Raw genomic sequence first — 18,657 nt, 5'->3', positions numbered from 1 at the left:
CCCAAGGAAATGGACCAACTGTTACTGAAACTTGTCTGGGTATCTTTGCGAGGCGATGGAGAAGGATCACTGAGGGCTAGCCAGCAGGACAGTGCCACAAATGAGTGGTTTAGGGTCGCTCAAAGAATCACCGTCAGAGCTATTACAAATTCACGTTAAAGCCACTTTTGCTAAAAGTGCAACTTAACAAAGTTTGATGGCAAGCTTCACTCTCTTGTTTACTACATGAATGGGATACACATAGGAAAATCAAGTTAGAGTTGAGCGAGAATGATTTACACAGAGACCAGATACGACAAGGGGTAAGGGAGACCCTCCTGTCGAGTCACAAGGTTCAGAGCGGACCCCTTTGCTTTGTGAACTCCTTCTCAGAGAGGAGTCTAGGTGCGGCTGGATCCGCTCCTAGTCCCAGAATTGGTCAGCAGTTTATATCTAAAGGATTTAGCAGCACTTACTCATTTGACATACAGTTGGGATATCAGAAGCTAGAAGCCATATAAACTTGTTTAAAAAAAGCCCCAGAACTCTGAAGTGCATAATTTGAAAAACCTGTATAGGCCCAGGGTGCAGATATGTTTAACCTGAGCTGAAGGTCATGATTCAGATTTCCCCTTCTTTTTTGTTAAGGAAATTATTTTATTATATGCTTTGTTTTAATAAAGTTTGGGGCTTTTTAAACTGGGACAAGTAGAAAAGTATAGCAACTACATATGCACAGGTATATCATTTTGTGGACAAGAGTTTATTAGAATTAGGAAACTGTGACAAAGTATTAGCTAAATATTACAGTCTTAGACCATGTTTCAAGCTATAATTTTTGATTTATAAGTCAATTGCACAAGATAGTTAATGCACAGGTACATCTCATTCATCAATAAATATTTCACTATTTAATACCCTCCAGGAGAAAGGAGAAAATCAGAAACTCAAGCTCATTTGCAGATTACTTCAAGCATGGCTGTCATTCTGGAAATAACTACATTAAAGTCCATGTACATATATCCACCTTTCAGCACAGACAAATTTGAGTATCAACAGATCTAGTTAATGATGCGTTAATATTCCCATCTGAAACTTGTTATGACCACTTACAGACTACCCAATCCCACCAGAAGGCAGAAGTCTCAGCTGAAGATTTAAACTAGTTTGTCCACCGCAATGAGATTCAGTTATTTTATTTTGATTTTTTGCTACCTGCTTAACGAAAAGCACTACAATAATTTTTCTAAAGTAAAAAATTATTTCATGATGGGGATCTTAATTAAAGCAATAGTGCTTATCAGTATTACCAAGGCAGGAGAGGCTACTACCCATATCTGAAAACTCTCTTGAATTTTAATTACCTCACCCCCTGATATTTTCATGCTTTCAAAGCATCAATTAAAGATCCAATAAAACATCAGTGTTCTCACGCTTGTCTGCAGATACACATAGGCAAGTCACAGATTCTTCAGTATTTTGAAACAAAACTGAACATTAAAAATAACATGTCTTTTTTGACCAAGCTATTCAACCTGAATATGGCAAAACAGTTCAGTGAGCAAAATCGTCCTTTCCCCCAACACAGATGAATAACTTTGCATCATGTAAAAAGCTTGGCAGCTAGCCCATGTGAGGTCTATCTGTTCCCTTTGCTCAACGAAGCAATAAAGCACCATATGAAATACCTCATTTGCCTTTCAGCAGAGGATCAACTGTCTTCTGCAGGTGCCTATGCCTCCACCTCTAACAGGGGGATTCTGGGGTTCAGAGGCTGAAGGACACAGCAGACTAGCTTACTTCTGGTGTCTGGTCTGTGGAGAGAGAAACTCCACCTTTGAGCTCTGGAGCAAATGCACAGATACCAAGTGTCAGGTCGTGACATGAAACAAGTGTCCCTCACCTTCGGCAGACTGCAATTAAAGTTGCTTTATCTTTTATAAGTTTGTGTGTGCTGAAAGCTTTATCTTGGATTTTCACAGATTTAGGGTAGGCTTTTAGCATTTTTATTTGAATGAATATAAATTCATTTGGCCTGGAAAAGAACTGAGTAGGCTTTTGTTTGTTTGTTTTTAAAAATCACCACAGAGAAAGCAACGGCTGGTGTCCAGGAACACCATCCCTGTACTTCAGCCTGAAGAACCCCAAAGTTTTCACTCATCTTGCCCATTCATTTTTTTAGCCTTCAGTATGTCTTATTGCGTGACTAACTAAACAATACTTTGCTTGCTTTGAACAGGCACTTTTTCCTCACATTTCCATTTAGTGTTCTTCCAGAACATGAAAAGACCACCTTTCCAGAAATCAGATCAGCAAACACCTTAAGTGTGTTACATAAGAGAAAGATTATCATAGCAAGAACAATTCACAACAGTATGAATCTCTGACTTTGCTCCCTCTGACAATTTGTAGTTCTCAAAAAAAAAAAAAAAAGTGATAATGTTAGTTTACTAGCTCAGTTCAGATTTTGTCTTCCTTGCACAGCTCTCCATCCATCTCTCAGTTGTTGCCAGACACTGGGCATCTGCCCATGAGACGAAAATGCAGTCAAAGCTGATTATTAGCTACATCCAAGGGACTGGATGTCAGTGACTGATCCCGATACATACATGAGGAAGGAAAGAAACTGAGGCTTGAAGGAGACGTATTCTTAACAATGGAGTATTAAAACATGGTGTCTTCACTTCTGTAAAAGCTCCCTCTCTGCTCAGTTCATTTTCATTGCGCGTCATCTTATATACTCAATAGGAGGCTGCTACAACATATATAAAAACGTAAAATCTTATTTTAATGCAGTAGGTAAAAAGAAAACCCTGGATATTGAACAACTGAAACTGAAAGATGGAAGAGAGAAAGGTATATTTATCATTTTGGGGCCAGTGGATTTTTTAAGATCATGTTAAATCCTAGAAGACATGGAAATTCGTTTTCCTGCTTAATTCTGTCAACATTGTTTCCTCTGACAGCTATACATGTTTATCTTGGTTTTGTGCAGGATGAGCAATTCCTTTCTGAAAATAGAAGATTTATGAAAAATACATTTACAGTAGATCTTATAACTCCAGTAGGTACTGGAGAAGTACCTGGGAAGATTCAAGGCTTTACTATCTCAAGAGAAACTTTGACACCACAGCCAGGCCCTTCTGCATGCACCCCCTAACAGAGGCAGGCAGCTTCCTCCAAAAAATGCCTGATTGCGTCTGTTTGTTAGCCGCTTGACTGCCAGAGAATGGAATAAGAAACTTTGAGGAGTTCAGGTTTTTCTCTGTATCAAACATCAAATAGTAGGAGGAAAAAACCCAAACTACAAACCATGCCTTTTTCATTCCTAAATCTATCAGTCCAGTTTTGTCTCTTTGGATCTGAAAAATTCTCATAACCTTATTCGTAGTACCACATCTAGACTCTCCAATCCCTTTGTCCTGAAGCCCTCAAACTCCAGAAGACAGATAAGCAGTGTGGAAGGTCCCCTATTCAAGGATGATACTGTGGTTTACTGTGATCACATCAGAGCTACTGCTGTTTAGAGAATCTGAGGTTGTCAGAGAGAAGGAATTCCAGTTCAACAGTATCATCAGTGGTCTCTACTGGTACATTACTCTTTTCCACAGGGTGCGAATAATTCCGTACTTCATGTCTGGAAGCTAATATCCTTGAAGTCCCATTCCAAGAACATGGCTCTGGTTGTCTGATGCTGTCTGAGCAAATATGGTTTGGATGGTAAATGCTTGGACAGGAATTTGGTTGGCAATGACTAGGGACGTAGTATTTAGTTACAACTGGACTTGATTCTATTTGATTATGAAAAGGATTATTAGCCATGCAACAGGTCTGGATACAGTTATTATTTTTGAATCCATGATGAAGGCCTAGTTTAGCAATAAGAGGCTTCCCAACATTAACTTCCTTTCTTTCATCCATCGTATCTTCTATTCCTGGATACTCATAGTGCAAGGAAACAGTAAAGATCAAGTGTTCCTGAAAAAGAGGAGGAGGAGAGGGGAAGAGAAAACAAAAGTGTTACACTTCCTCCCCAAATAAACAATATAGGAAACGCTTAAAAGAGCCATAGTCTACTGGAGAAGGAGACTAATCTTTTTAGGAGCTAAAGACATATATTAGGCAAGACTTGTTCACTGAGGACCTCTTTTGGTTAATACTTGTTCACCTGATAGTCTTTATTTCTAGAAGCACTTATATTACATGAGCTGCCAAAAGCACTGAAGAAGAGATACCAAACGGTGTCCAGCACAGATGTTTGTGACACAGAGATACAGAGATAAACTTAATAGTGCCACAGTATGTTGAAGTGAGAACCTTTCAAAAACTGCATGCCCAAGAGCACAAGTTGGAATGGAAGGAGATGATACGCAACGTTTTCATCTCCTACTAATGACTTTGTAAGACGCAGCTCTGCTTCAAGTCACGTTCTTCTTGTACTACAGGGCATAGGAATGTCCTCACAGTGTGAAATAGATGACCTTCACAAAAATAATCACCTTGTCAAAGTTCAGTACGGGCCTAGAAAATACAAAGTGCCTTGCACGAAGGTATCAGGATTGCACATGCATTGATGCCCTGGCTTTTATTTTTCAGCTAAAAAATTAAAGCCACTAAATCGTGCTATTAGACATTTTTTCCCTCCAAAGAACATGTTACTTGTTATGCAGACAATACACAGCTACCTCAACAGAACTGCAAAGCAATGTGATTAATCTAAATTATCTGAACAAACTTGTAAGTAATAATATATATTAACCCGTAGTTTTTGCAGTGAACTTAGCCTGGTGTAGAGGCAGTGTTTGGGAAGGTCCTTTGATACTAAATAGCTTCCGGTTTCCTCAGGAGTTCCTTTATTGGCCTCTTTAGGATCCACATCCAGGTCCTGTTGCAAGAAAGAAATGAGAACTTAATTGAAGGTACAGAATTTGTAGATCATAAAGTAGTTAGAAGTATTTCTTTTTATAAAGTCAGCATTTTCTTCTTAAAAGAAAAGAAAACACCAATCTTGGATTACTTGCGAAAGCTGCTGAAACCACTGTTAGTCACAGGCAGACAGGGTTACATTGGAGTAGGCTACCCTCTTTCGCTGATGGTTCCTGTCAAACTTGCTGTGCTTGCTTCAGGGTTGCTTTTTTTTTTACCTAACTTCTACTACGAAGTACAGTACTGGAACACTAATTCTGTGGGCTAAAAATACATGTATTTATTATGCACATTAACTCAAATATTTTATTCATAAAGAATCAGAAGCATCCTGTTTGTTCTATCTAAAAAGGTTTCCGCCCCACATCCTCTTCCATAGAGATCAAAAAAGGTTTTTTTCCCCCAAGGAGCTTTCTGGTTTACTGTTATTCTTCACTTTACTGTGATCAGCTGAGTAACATCAATGGAACTGGACAGGATCACCCACGTGCAAAGAACTGTAAAACTAAAGCCTAAGAAACCTTGTCCTGCAAGGCAGACGTGTCCTCAGCTCACACAGGAGCTGCTGACATTTAACTTCTTTAATTAAATATAACAAATATTTGATATTAGACAATGAAAAACAATGGAGACGTTGAAAAAGATGAACCCTGATTAATTTTAATGTATTTTTGTATATATGAAAAATATGCACTTAGAAAAAAAATAAATGGGCGTGTCTGCACAAACACACATGTGTAGGCACCTGATTTCAACAGTTTAGACACATTTTATTACAAGAGATGCAGTCTGACATGGACAGACCAGAAAATTTTCAACTTCAACGTAGGGAGATCACCGAGACACCAATAGAAAGCACTTACGAGTGCGAAGTCTGTAACGTAGGCTCTGCAAACTACTATTTCAGGTGGCTTCTTTACTATTCGCGTGTAGATTATCATGACATTGGAAAACTCAGCTGCAAACCCCAACTGAATCTGAACACCACATTTGAATTCAAGATACATACTTTCTGGAAGCTCTGCAAATAAATAACACATCATTACATTCCAAGTAAGACATAGCATATGTATTTTCTATATTTTTTATTTTGTTTTTAAATTCAGAAGTTTTAAAAGGTATAGACCTCTTCCTCCTGCCCTCCCTCTACCTCTCGCTTAGATATTTACACTGAAGCAAACCAGGTTAGAAGCTAACCAGGCAGCAAGACTGTTTACTAGTATCACACAGTAACTGGCAGACACTGCCAGAGCGAGCTGGTTTCTTTCCAATCTCTCTGCAACTAGCAAGGCAACATCGACTACAACTAGGATATAGCTTACTGACCCAAGAATTTGTTTACTTATCTGTAATCAAACCAGTAAGGTTAATATATTCTATAACCAATATATATGAGACACAGCTACAACATTGTAAGAACCTTTGAATTTGACAACAGAACCAGTTTCAAGTTCATTTTTTTCCTTTCACAGCCTACGCACACATTCACAAAGCCTAGCCTGCAGCATTTTTCTTCTTTATATTTTGGTTCTTTCTCAATCCACAGGAATATATCTGAAAGTGCTCAAGGGTCAATGACATCATTGTCTCTGTATGCTTTGCACTGGTTTTCCTACTCTCACTGGAAGTGGATTATTTAATGTTATCATAGGCATACCTTTATATAAATATAAAGGTTATTCTCTTCCCAAATTCCAAACACATTCTCTTCTATGCATGGCTTAAAACAAATAAACCGTAAGATAACATTATGTCTTTATAATTTTTGTTTTGCATTTCAGTCATTCAACAAACAAGAATTAAGGGCTTGATTCCACAAATAAAAATCTACTTCTGTGAAAGACTCTGCCTACCTGACTAGTTGTCTTAAGAGTGCCACGCCTGGCCCTCTGCCCAGTCTGTCAATCGTGTTTAGATAAAAAGGTCTTAAACCCCACTGCCCTTCTTAAAAGAAGTCTAGAAAGCATGGAACTAATCTCACCCTTATTTTAGTTTTCTTAGCTGTATACACTGAAAACTCCTTTTCATCATGCACTTTTACCATAGAGTTCACCTGGCTATTTTAGGTGATGACTTTAGAATGAGATTAATGATGTCTTAAAAGTGTCATTGTTAGACACAAACAGACTACTGGAAGATTATCCCAGCAGGTAGACATCACGTAAGTCTCCCCTGCGGTGTTTGAGTTGTCTTAAATATACTTACTGAGGATGAATTCTACATGTCACCTTGTTCATTACAATCTCAGGTAGAGGTAAACCCCAACCCCAAAATTTCCAAGATCTAAAACATACTAATGAAAATTCAGATGTGAACTTGAATTTCTTTCATTTCCATTCAATATCACAATGCATAGACTAGAGATTATTAAGGAAGTACATCCTCTTATTTTTCCCCATTGTGTCGGGAGGATCATCTAAAAGCAGACTGTACTATACCATGAGCTTTGGCCCACTGTAGGTTCCGCACCAGACACTCTGCAGAAGATACGGTTTGTTGAATGGGATCAGTTAATGCCCTTTTCTCAGACAAACTGCTGCGGATCTCCAAAGCTTGCTTGCCTTTGGTAAGGTGACACTTGCCCATATCTAAAAACAAGATGCATATAGTTTCTTTCAAAATCAATGCTGCCAGAATTTTAACTAAATCAAGTACATCACTGAAATGTTGTGTGGTTGCTATGGTTATGCCAGTGTCAGCACATCCATAAAAACTTGCCGTTTCAGAAGTATTCATTGCTCAGCTATTCATTCATTCATTTAAGGCTGAAACAGCATGCCAGATGCCTGCAGAGAATACTGAGGGTTTTGCATGTGTCCTAGTCAACATGCTCACATGTTTTTCAAAACCAGTTCAAGCAATATCACAGCTCTGATTCAGTAAGGTTCTAATTAAAGTGACTAATTTCAAGAATGTGAATACCACCATTGGAAGGGACTTCTAAAGAACTGGAGGCAAGTGGAGTATCTTGGAGGTTGATAAAGGGACCAATACTGTTTATTTAACATCATCACTAATGATCTGGATGACAGGAGAGAGTGCAATCTGTGCAAGTTTGCAGATGATTGAAAACTGAGAGGAGTGGCTGATACACCAGACGGTTGTGTTGCCATTCAGAATGACAGGTTGTAGAAATGGTCAGAGAGGCATCTCAAAGTTTAACAGTGTGAAAGACCAACTCCTGCACCTGGGCAGATATAAGCCTATGCACCAGTACAGAAAGGGGACTGACTCGCTGGAAAGCAGCTCTGCAGAGAAGGACCTCGGGGACCTGGTGGACACCAAGCTGACCATGAGCCAGCAATGCATTCTTATGGCAAAGGCAGCCAACAGGAACAGCCCTGCCAGCAGGCCAAGGGCGGTGATCCTTCCTCTCTGGTCAGCACTGGGGAGGCCACATCTGGAGTGCTGGGTCCGGTGCTGGGCTCACCAGTACAAGAATGACATGTACTTACTGGAGAGAGTGCAGTGAAGGGTCACAGAGAGGCCCGGAACACCTCTCTCATGAGAGAAGTATGAGGGAACTGGAGCATCTTTCATACAAGGAGGTGCTGAGAAAGCTAAGACTGCTTAGACTGGAGAGAACGTGGCTCAGGGGACTTCTTATCAATATATATAAATACTTGACAAGGGAAAGCAAAATAGGCAAAGCCAGACTCTTCTCAGTCAAGACAAGCGGCAGTACAAAAGCAAGCAGATACAAACTGAAATAGAGAGAATTTCACCTAACCATAAGAAACAACCTTTAACTCTACGGGTGATCAAACGCTGGGACAGGTTGTGCAGGGAGATTGCGCAGACTCCATCCCTGGAGGTATTAAAAACCCAGATGGAGAAGGTCCTGAGCAACCAGCTCTAGTTTACTCTGTTTTGAGCAACAAGGTTGGACTTGACGATCTCCAGAGGTCCCCTTCCAGCTTTAACCAGTCCGCAATTCAAACTTACTCCAACCTATTAGGGTCTCCCTATATTTACTTCAATTACATGTAAAGGTGACATTTGCAGATAGTTTTGCTGCATGCAGGAAGTCAAAACCTATGGCCTGCAAAGTGAATTAAAAAAAAATCCTGGAAAATTTCCATTTACAAGTTCATAAAAAAAATGAAATAGTGAAGGCTATTTACATGGAATCCTTTTCATGTGAATACTCCTTTGGAACATTTGAGTGTCATCAGTGCATCAAGATACTCACTAACACCCAATACATGGTAATACTGACAACAACTGCCTGACAAATCAATCTTTCTCTCCACTCTGAGTTCAAGAATAAGATAAATCATAGGTAAAATGTCAGAACACCTACAGCACGTGACATTAACCTGGCAGTACAGACGAAGCAATAATAGTCAGTTGTATTTTACAGGACATTTGGGGAAGCGTAGGGAAAATGGGTGCTGGCAGAATTGTTACATATTCTTATGGGGAAGACGTGAAGGTGCGGGGAAGAGGAGAGAGAGATCTCAGAGAATACTAACCCACTTAAGAACACCCAAAAGCAATGACAAAAAGGATGAGGGGAGGAAGAGGGTGAGAATGTTTTTGGATATTTGTTCATTATAAAATTTATAAACTTCTTATGCAAGTTGAAAGACTGATTAGTCTGTGACCATTGCAGAGCATAAACGGGTGTCTGTTCTACTCCTGCTTTGAACAGGCTGACAATGGGAGAATGCGAGATAAAAACTGAAGATGTAGTGTGTATATATATATATATATATATATACACACACACACACACACACAGACACACACTATACAGACATAGTACTGATGCTAGGCTGAGTGGATTACAGGGTTCTCTTTTCACAAAAGACTCAGAGTCAGAGTCAGAATGTCCCAGAAGGCAAGAAAGATGAAGGAAAGGGAAGATACTGGGGCCTGCTTCGAAACAAAGAGCTCCAGGAACGATGCCTTAATGAATCTGGGCCTAAATACTGGTGAGCATCCAGGAGGAGGAGCTTTAGTAGAGCTTCTGCCAGGCTTTCAGGAAAGAGGACTATACATTGCTCTACTTTCTACCACAGCAAACGGGAGGACAGCAAGTCCTCAAATTCTTCCTTTATACTCAGATAATGGCAAAATTGAGTAGTACTGTAAGCAAGTAAAAAGTACAAATCTTAATGCAAAAAGCACTCTGCTTGACTGCACCTGGCAGAAGAAGAAAAACATATCGCCCCAGGCGGGGAGGTGGATCAACTTCATCCCTAGGCTTTGGAATAACTGTTTCAGTTTTACCATCTACAGATCCTATTTCTTCAAGGATAATCCTGACATCTTCTGAAATTTTATTTAACTTTTCACAGAAACTTCATGGAAAGTTTAACAGATTAAGACTGAAAATACAGAATGGTTAAGTTTCTTTTATGGGATCTAGCCAAGCAACACCAACTATAAGTAAAAATACAGAGAATATATATGAGAATGTATTCCAGGCAAACAAACAAATGGTAACCAAGAACCATCACATTTCAATTTACATCCGGGAGGTATGCTGGATGCCTATTGTCATCAATTTGACATAAATTCCATGCTTATATTTCAACCAATGATCTCTTCCTTTTCCTCAGCAGAGCACCAACAGAAGCTCTGTTGGTTTAATCTTTGCATTTCATTCCCAATAGTCTGACCTGTTGACAGCAGAACTTTACTGTGCATTTAGGATCCTGTTGGATTTTTTTTTCTGCTTTTTGGATCCCTGTCAAAAGATAGACTAGGCAAAATTCCAAGACCTGCAGTTGCACCAAGTACACTGGAAACCACAGATGAATTTGGCTGACCACGTACATTACCTACAAATAACAGAATCTCCTACAGACAGCTCTTTGCTAATGGCCGTATCTATTCTTCTATGCTTTCAGCAAATGTTTGCACAGAAGCAGTACATTTTCCCTCAACAGTTTTCACTTTAGCACTTCTCCCATCAATTATAGAACACCATTACTGAACCAGCCATATTAAAACAGTGGATTGCCCTTTATAGTGCACTTACACCCTTTGGTAGAGAGCAAATAATTATCACCACTATAGCACTCTGAGGCAGGTAGGACTCAGTTAATTGTTTAAATGAACATGGAAATGACTGGACTACCACTAGCAGCTGACACCAAAAGACAGAAGAGTAATTTTTATGGATGAACAATTCAAAGCTCCATGCAGAAAGACACTCAGAACAAATAAGATTCACTAAAAAGGAGAATATAAAACTGATCACTATTAAAGAAGCTCAAGTCCCTTTATAATATCATGATCTTTGTTAATGGGCTGCCCAGTAGCACCTGCTTCTTGATAAAAGCTGCTATTTTAACAAAATGCAAAAAGAAGGAGCTGAAAGTAACGTAACACATTCACCATGAGAAGAACGACATTTAAGCAAAGAAGTATTTAGTAATGCAGGCTGAGAAGACTGTTAGTGCAGTAAGCTGGAGTTCACCTTCTGCAACCTCATCAAGCAGTACAGTAATCTTCTTGTCTTCTAACAAACGATCCTTCAAGAACTTCACAAAGATTCCATTGGCCAAGCCCGACTGCTGAATTTCAAAAGCTTCTGCTCCTTGGCACCTATGAGATCACCAATATCAGACAATGAAAAAACCCACTGAAACATCTGCACAATTAAGATCAACATGAGGACAAAAGGAGTAAAGTTATACTGGGAATGGGGGGAAATCCTACAATTTGAAAACCAGGTTGTGTCTAAGGCCAACCTGCTCTTCATGTTCATTTGCAAGCAACTCATCCCAAGAAGATTTCACTTACAATCAAGCCACAGACCAGAGCTGATGCCAAACTGCTTATATGAGGAGCTTAAATTTCTCATAGAAGGCTTCATTAAAGCTCTTGACTACTTCTATTCGACAGCTTTTGCACTTGACTTGAAAACTGACAGAGAGGTTATTTAGTTTTCTGCTTAAGTAACCTCTTCAAATAGTTTCAGTTGCAGTTGTAACTTTATTCTTTACACCTAGAACAGGAAACACAGGGGCCAATCTATATGCTGTTCCTCCAATAATTCATTGACTTGTATTTCTAACACATTTTTTTCTAGAAATTTAACTTGCATTAACAGAAGAGACACATGACCGAAGAGGGTACAGCACATAGGTTATAGTTCATCCAGTGCCCCACAGTACTTGACCTTCTGTACAACTCACAGTGCAGTTAGTACCGTTAAGAACACACAGGACATAACTCTTCCTTCCCAATCAGCATGAAGAAACAGAACATTATGGGGCTGAGGGTAAAATTTGCTTTGTGTTTTTTTAACCTCCAACAAATAATATTTAGATGAGTAGAGCACTCCTACAAGTAACCAGTACAAAAAGACCAGGAATACTGTCCAGCAGTTTCTGGTTTGCTGAATGCAGTTCTCTCACTGGTGTTACTCTATATCTGAATGGGAACGTTAAATACTGGGAATCATTACATATGTATTTCAACAGTCATTTAGACTGTGGAATGATGCAAAGAAAGAAGTAAAAAAGACAGTGTGAGGACACAGATATGGATATAAATTACTGGTCTTTTAACACCAGCGTTAGTGTTTTTCTGCAAAAGATTAGCTACACTATCTCAGTGGTCACTTCTGGCTTCAAAACCTCCGTGGCATAGCAGGAGAAAAAGTTCCTTACGTTGCATATCCAAAAACAATGTTGGCCGTAACCTTCAGGGCATCTAAGATAAGAATTGTGTCATCATATTCATTTCTGCAATAAATGGAAACATAAAAAAGTAAAAGAATAATTTGGGAACCAATAATGGTAACAAACTCTACAGTTGTTCAAAATACCAAAACAGCATAGTTCAGAAACAGTAATTTTTTTCTCCCCTAAAATTCTGGAATGAATCCTGACTGCCAAAAGACAGAAATCAGAACTGTCAACACTCTTCATGAAGACAATGTAAAGACACAGTCAGATATCACGCATTACCTAGATAAGGGCATGCTATATTAACCAATACAGAGTTTGTCTATAATCTCTTAAATGATTTCTGATAAATAGTCATTTTAGGTTATAACAGAAACTATATGATTTTTTTTTCTTTCCCCCAAAACATGGTGCCTGCCTAGTTAACATGAGGCTTATGTAGCTGTATTTTCTATTTGGACAGCAGATTGTGAAGCTGAACTGAGTCATTGGCATTTCATTAGCAGTGAAGTTTAGAGGCTCTACAAGCACTGAAGCACTAGCAATTTTCTATTATGAAACATTCCTTAGGGACCAATTTTCAGAAGTGCTGACTGAAGAGCTGATTTCAAGTGCAAGTTTAATTGGGCATAGTAGTCTCTTAAGATGGAAAGAAAACAGTACTTTGTTTAGAAAAATCCAATAAACCTGTTGATTTTTAAGCTCTAAATAAAGATACAACATCCTCAGCATAAAAGCAGTCCACAAAATCCATGCCTCTGAAGAGCTGAAAATAAGCACTTCACTTGAGCCCTTCTGTCAAATTAACATGCCTTTGATCATACGGATTCTCCTTCCTCCCTGTAATCACGAAGATGGTTAATGATGCAAGGGGAAAGGGTAATTTTTCTTCTTTAAGATGCCTAATTTCACTTTTATCTAATGAGACTGATGCTTTATAACTTTTAAACAACAACAAAAAAAGAAAATATAAATGTCATTCAAATCAAAAGGCAAGTATCTACCCATGGAAACAGAAAGTCTAACCACCAGCTTCACATTTCAATCCAAGGCCAAAGGCAAAATAAGTCCACAAACGAATCCTATTGACTTTAAAAACACTCAGGTGCAGACTGCAAATTCTCAGAACCATGAACTTTCAAGTACAGTGAATTCTTAGGCTAGACTAAAGATTTCTCCTCAGCATGAAGTCCAGCTTTCCCTCAAGATTCTTTGCTATTCTCTCAAAGTGGCTGTTCAGTTTTATTTGTTCATTTTTAAAACAGGCTCAGTTTTAACCTGTTGCTGCAGGGAATAAACTGAACTTCACAGTTAGTTCCTGAAACGACAGTCATGATACTATCTCCCTCTATCGTGAAACAAAAACATCCTTCAAACATCTGATGTCAGTTCTGACTATTCATCAATTATGAGATTATACCTTTTCCGACACATATCCAGTAGGAATACATTAAGTCCCGTCTCTTTTTCCTGCATTAGTTTGAGGATGTTCTGCACACACAGACAGTTTGCAGATCGGTAGGGATTCGGAGCATCAACAGGAACCATGAAACTGTTTCCATAGTTTTCATAGCCATGGCCAGCATAGTATAACAAACCTGAGAGTTCAAAACGTATGTGACTGAAAACACAGCTCAAGAGTACATTGGAACATTTCTATAAATTTTAGCATCGTCAAAAACTTCATGCACTATGTCCACATTATGTATCTGTGGGAGATTAAGATCATTCAAGCTACTCCAAGCAGGTTGGCTTGCCTTTTTTTTTTTTTTTAATATTGATATGCCTTTGTTAATACAGGAAGGAAGGGGAGACAGAGCAGGGGGAAACCACATTAACATCAACTTCACAATACACAGACATAAATTTTTTTTAAAAAACAATCACTCATGCAATAGAATGAATTAGATATTTGCATCAAACACACAAAGTTAAATACTCTAAAAATGCTTTAAATAGAGTTATGACTTCTAACAGAAATAATCTGTTATGTATGATATATCTCACAGAATGAAGAAGGAAACGTGCCAACTGTAAAACATCTTCCCCACGTGTGCAATTACAAAGCTTTGAGTAGCAGTGAGTCAGTGCAGATTTTATAGATAGAAAAAAAATAACACCGAGCAGTTTGGATGGATTTTTTTTTTATTTTTTTTAAATGAGAGATGCTGTCATCTTTAAAATGATTCTCCTTTATTTTTTTAACTTATCATTTATCATTGGCAATTCTTAAAAGTACTTTAACTAGGAAAAAAAAAATCAGAAAACCCCTTGATTACACTATGAGAGCATTTTGCAAGTTTTTTGTTTTGCTGTTTCCTCTGTACAGTCAGTTTCTCCCTTTGTTTTTGTCTTTTTCATAGGGAGGAATAAGAAATATTTTTACATTTAGAGGGGAAAAAAAAAAAGAAACATAGATTATTCCATGATCATGTTTGGTAGGACTCCAGAGCACATTCCCATTACCCAACTACCAACAACTCATTTTCAGTTGATTGTATCTACATCTCTTTACAATTACGAATTCATGACTCCTGTGGGTCTACTAAACAAATTCTTTGCATGCTTACCTAGGTACAAAAGGTTATCCTACAATCACCTCCCTTGTGTCAATACACAATAGTCTACAATATTTTAAGATTTTAAATCTTCAATAAAACATGTGTGATAAATAATATCGTAGTTTTGCTTAAGTCATAAATAGACAGGCAGTTGGAAAGAATGTAGGTTTCCAGGTACCCAAGTATGGGGACGGAGACAGGGCATTATGTATTCAGATACAGGGTTAAGATAAGTATGGGGACAGAGACACCACTTCTCTTAGCCATGATTAGCCTTTTCCTGGATGACACATTCCTGCCGTTATCTGGAAGAGAGGATTAACTGCCCACTTGGGTTTGCAATGTTGCTGAAACAATAGAGCACAAGCACCGGAATAAGAAGTTTAACTGAGAGGAAGACTTTGAGCCTTCACACCATGACCCCCAAAGAAGACCCCTAGACAACAGTGCGCAGATGCAAGTGGGAGGGAATAGATGTAAATAACGTCGGGGAAATCATTTAAATATGTCTAAGACTTCTGGGAAATGACATGAATATGAATGACTGTCCTAAATAAATTTGTGGAAGTTAGACTAACCAGTGTGCATGCAGGAGGATCACGGGGGTGATCTCCCGTGCACCCAGCGCTGAAATAAACCTTTGCTTCACAGACTTTGTCCTCTCTTAAAAACTACATAGGTGAATGTTTCTCACACATGCAATAGTTTTGTATAAAGAAAACATATAACAGAATTTAAAAAAGCTTTTCTTAATCCTGAAAAAGGGAACGGCAACCTAGGGCTTAGATTTTACTTATATGAATAAAATGTCAAATATTAAAGTCATATCAATTTGCAGTAAGATCAGATGATCTTAGCATTAATAACGTCCATTGCCATAAAATGCAGTTACCAGAAGCTTGTATGATTAAATGGCATTTTCCTATCGTCTGTTCCCAGTGCTGTTTTTGCTTATCTATGGCAAGTTCCATCTTCTAAAAAGAATTTCTACTTATCTATACAAAGCAGTCTATGGGTCAGGTCTTCAATTAGTATATAGTGCTGCAGCTGAATAAAAGTCAGAGATATGACAATTTATGCTAACTGCAGATATGGTCTTCTCATGTCATCATTTTTACTAAAAATAGCTGTGAGATTTATGTCACCACAAAACTTGAATATTCAGAATAAACAAAGTAAGCCTTATCCTAACATACTAAAATGATCTGCATTTAAATCAGCTTGTGTAGGCAGATATGATAGATACTTTTACCTTCCCATTACAGATAGCTAAACCAAATGAAAATACTTCTCTCACACAGCCCTGCACTGTAAAGGAATATCAAGAAATAACTATAGCTCTTCAAATTAAGCCTTCGGTTCTCTTTTACTTGTAAGCTCTCAAGTCATTAACAACTATGCCAAGACCTTGCAAACGGCTCCATTCAATCAACAGTGCTCAATTTCTTTTTATGGGAAACATGCATAGTGAAGATAAGCAGCCAGCAAGTGCATACAAGGTGAACTCCAGGACGGCAGGTTTCACTTAAACAAAGAGTCTAATGGTTATTCATCTGCCAGACTCTTGGAAAATGGCAACAGCTTTATTCAATTAAAAGTTAGATTTTTAAAGGGCACAGAATTTAAACTATATGATTAAAAACATAAACAAATAAAGGTACTATTGGGCTATTTATAAGAGTCCAATAGTTACCTGAGAGTAGGTAGTTTCAAGAGAGTTAAAAACGAAGTTAAGCAATCGATGCACGACTCCATGTCAGGTCCTAAGTTAAAAGGAAACTCTCAAATTTGATTTCCACAGAGTTTGAATCTGGACCTAAAGCAAGGTTATATTTGAGATTATATCTATCTATCTATATATATGAGTGTGTGTTAGATAAGTAATTGGACTGACTGAAGGAAACAAGTCTCTGACAAATTGTGCTTTACATTAGAGTATTTCCTCAACGAACAGAAATATCTCAGAGATAACAACTACATTTCTTTTATATCCTTAGCAGATGACTGCGCTATGCTTATTTGATGAGTACCTGCAACAGTTAATATGTTGAGCTCAAGATCAGAAATAAATCTCTGCATACCCAGAGTAAGCAGGCTAAACATGTTTGGAGGGCCTCATTAGACACTTCGACACAACAATTTTAAGTAGGCTCAAGTTCCTCATAGACGTCAGCATTTTAAGTGACCTCTCTCTCTCTCAAAGAAAGCAACATAACTATTTTTAGTCATTAAAACATATGGGTCTATGCTTTTACCCTTTGTGGAATACAATATTAATTGCACCCTACATAAACTAAGAAATCAGAGGAGGCAATCATCATCACTTTGTTTACTACTCCTGCTCTTAAAGAACAGTATCTGAAATGCCACCTTCCTGGCAGTAAGCAAGAGTTACACAATGTCGTATTAGGCATCATGAACATGTGTAACAAGGACTAAACAGAAGTAGCCACTATGCCTCTTCTATTTGGAGCTATGCCCACTAAAAATGCAATAAATCATTATCTCTTTGTGCACTGACAGCATCTTTTATATGCTTTAAGCCATTATGCAGAAATAACAAAGTGACTATTTAAATTGAAGTAGTTATTGCCAAACACTACTGAAAGAATGCTCTGCTTACCTTTCAGAAATACCAACTTGCTGGAAAAATACAACTGCAAAAATATGCCTTATATAAGAGCTTTCATACAGTGCTGGTGAGAAACTCATTAAAGACTTTCAGTACTTCATTTTCTAAATTCATGTCAACAATTATAGAAAAAAATTGAGAAGGTGTAAGAATCTAAAAGCTCACTCAAATGTGTAAGCACATCTATTTGCTAAGGAACAAAAAAAGAAACGTGCTATCAGAAAGTCTACTAAACTTTACTGCCATACTTAGTCTTCATGTCATGCAAGTTTTGGCTCTGACATAAATGCCCAAGTGTCAGATCAGCCAGTTCTGCACAGACAGAGCATCAGGTAACACACCATTTAAAAAATATCATACTAAGAAATAATCTGACCTTGTGTTCCAAAAAAGAAACAAATGTTTTCTTCAGTGGGCGTTACTATAGAAATTCTGCAATTTAAATAGGACAACTGGTAGAACTTTTGGTGTATGCTCTAAGCAATTTCTGGAGTCATTTATGCAATCTTAGCTTTTAGAAAAATGACAAAAATAGTGGCAGTCAGCAGCAAACTCCTCAAAGCCCACAGAAGAACTTTTCTTACACTCCAAGCCAGGTCATTCTAGGCCTTTTCCATACAAGACATGAAGGTTTTCGCCCTGTGCATCAATTCCACCATGCCCTCCCCCAGCTAGCACAGCCACCAGTTCTGTCTTGTGCTTTGTCCTTCAAAATCAACTTTATGCAAGACAAGGAATCCCAATATACAAGAATCAATGCATATCAGTAGTAGCCACACATACCAGACCTGACTGGTTAGTCATTATCCCAGGGGAAGGAATCCCTGGTGCAGTATGTGGAGGAGAGCTTAAAATTCTAAAATATCCTATTACAGGTATCTTATAAAGTGGATGTGTGACTTGAATAACAAAA

General features: G+C 38.2%; 1 protein-coding gene across 1 annotated transcript in view; it reads right to left on the bottom strand.

The window, feature by feature from the left end:
- Positions 1-3,492: 3,492 nt before the first annotated feature.
- MALT1 (mucosa associated lymphoid tissue lymphoma translocation gene 1) overlaps positions 3,493-18,657 on the bottom strand; it is a gene marked incomplete at its 5' end in the record, with an annotated part of 34,427 nt that continues 19,262 nt past the window's right edge. The window contains 7 exons of the mRNA XM_009708318.1: positions 3,493-3,957; positions 4,739-4,864; positions 5,769-5,926; positions 7,344-7,493; positions 11,336-11,463; positions 12,534-12,608; positions 13,972-14,149. Of these exons, the coding sequence (XP_009706620.1) occupies positions 3,493-3,957; positions 4,739-4,864; positions 5,769-5,926; positions 7,344-7,493; positions 11,336-11,463; positions 12,534-12,608; positions 13,972-14,149 (1,280 nt within the window). The remainder of the gene's footprint in view (positions 3,958-4,738; positions 4,865-5,768; positions 5,927-7,343; positions 7,494-11,335; positions 11,464-12,533; positions 12,609-13,971; positions 14,150-18,657) is intronic.

This window comes from Cariama cristata, unplaced genomic scaffold, assembly GCF_000690535.1.
Source record: "Cariama cristata isolate BGI_N322 unplaced genomic scaffold, ASM69053v1 scaffold11009, whole genome shotgun sequence".
Lineage (NCBI taxonomy): Eukaryota > Metazoa > Chordata > Aves > Cariamiformes > Cariamidae > Cariama > Cariama cristata.
Note: the sequence above shows the minus strand (reverse complement) of the source record. Positions and strands in the feature narration are given on the sequence as shown.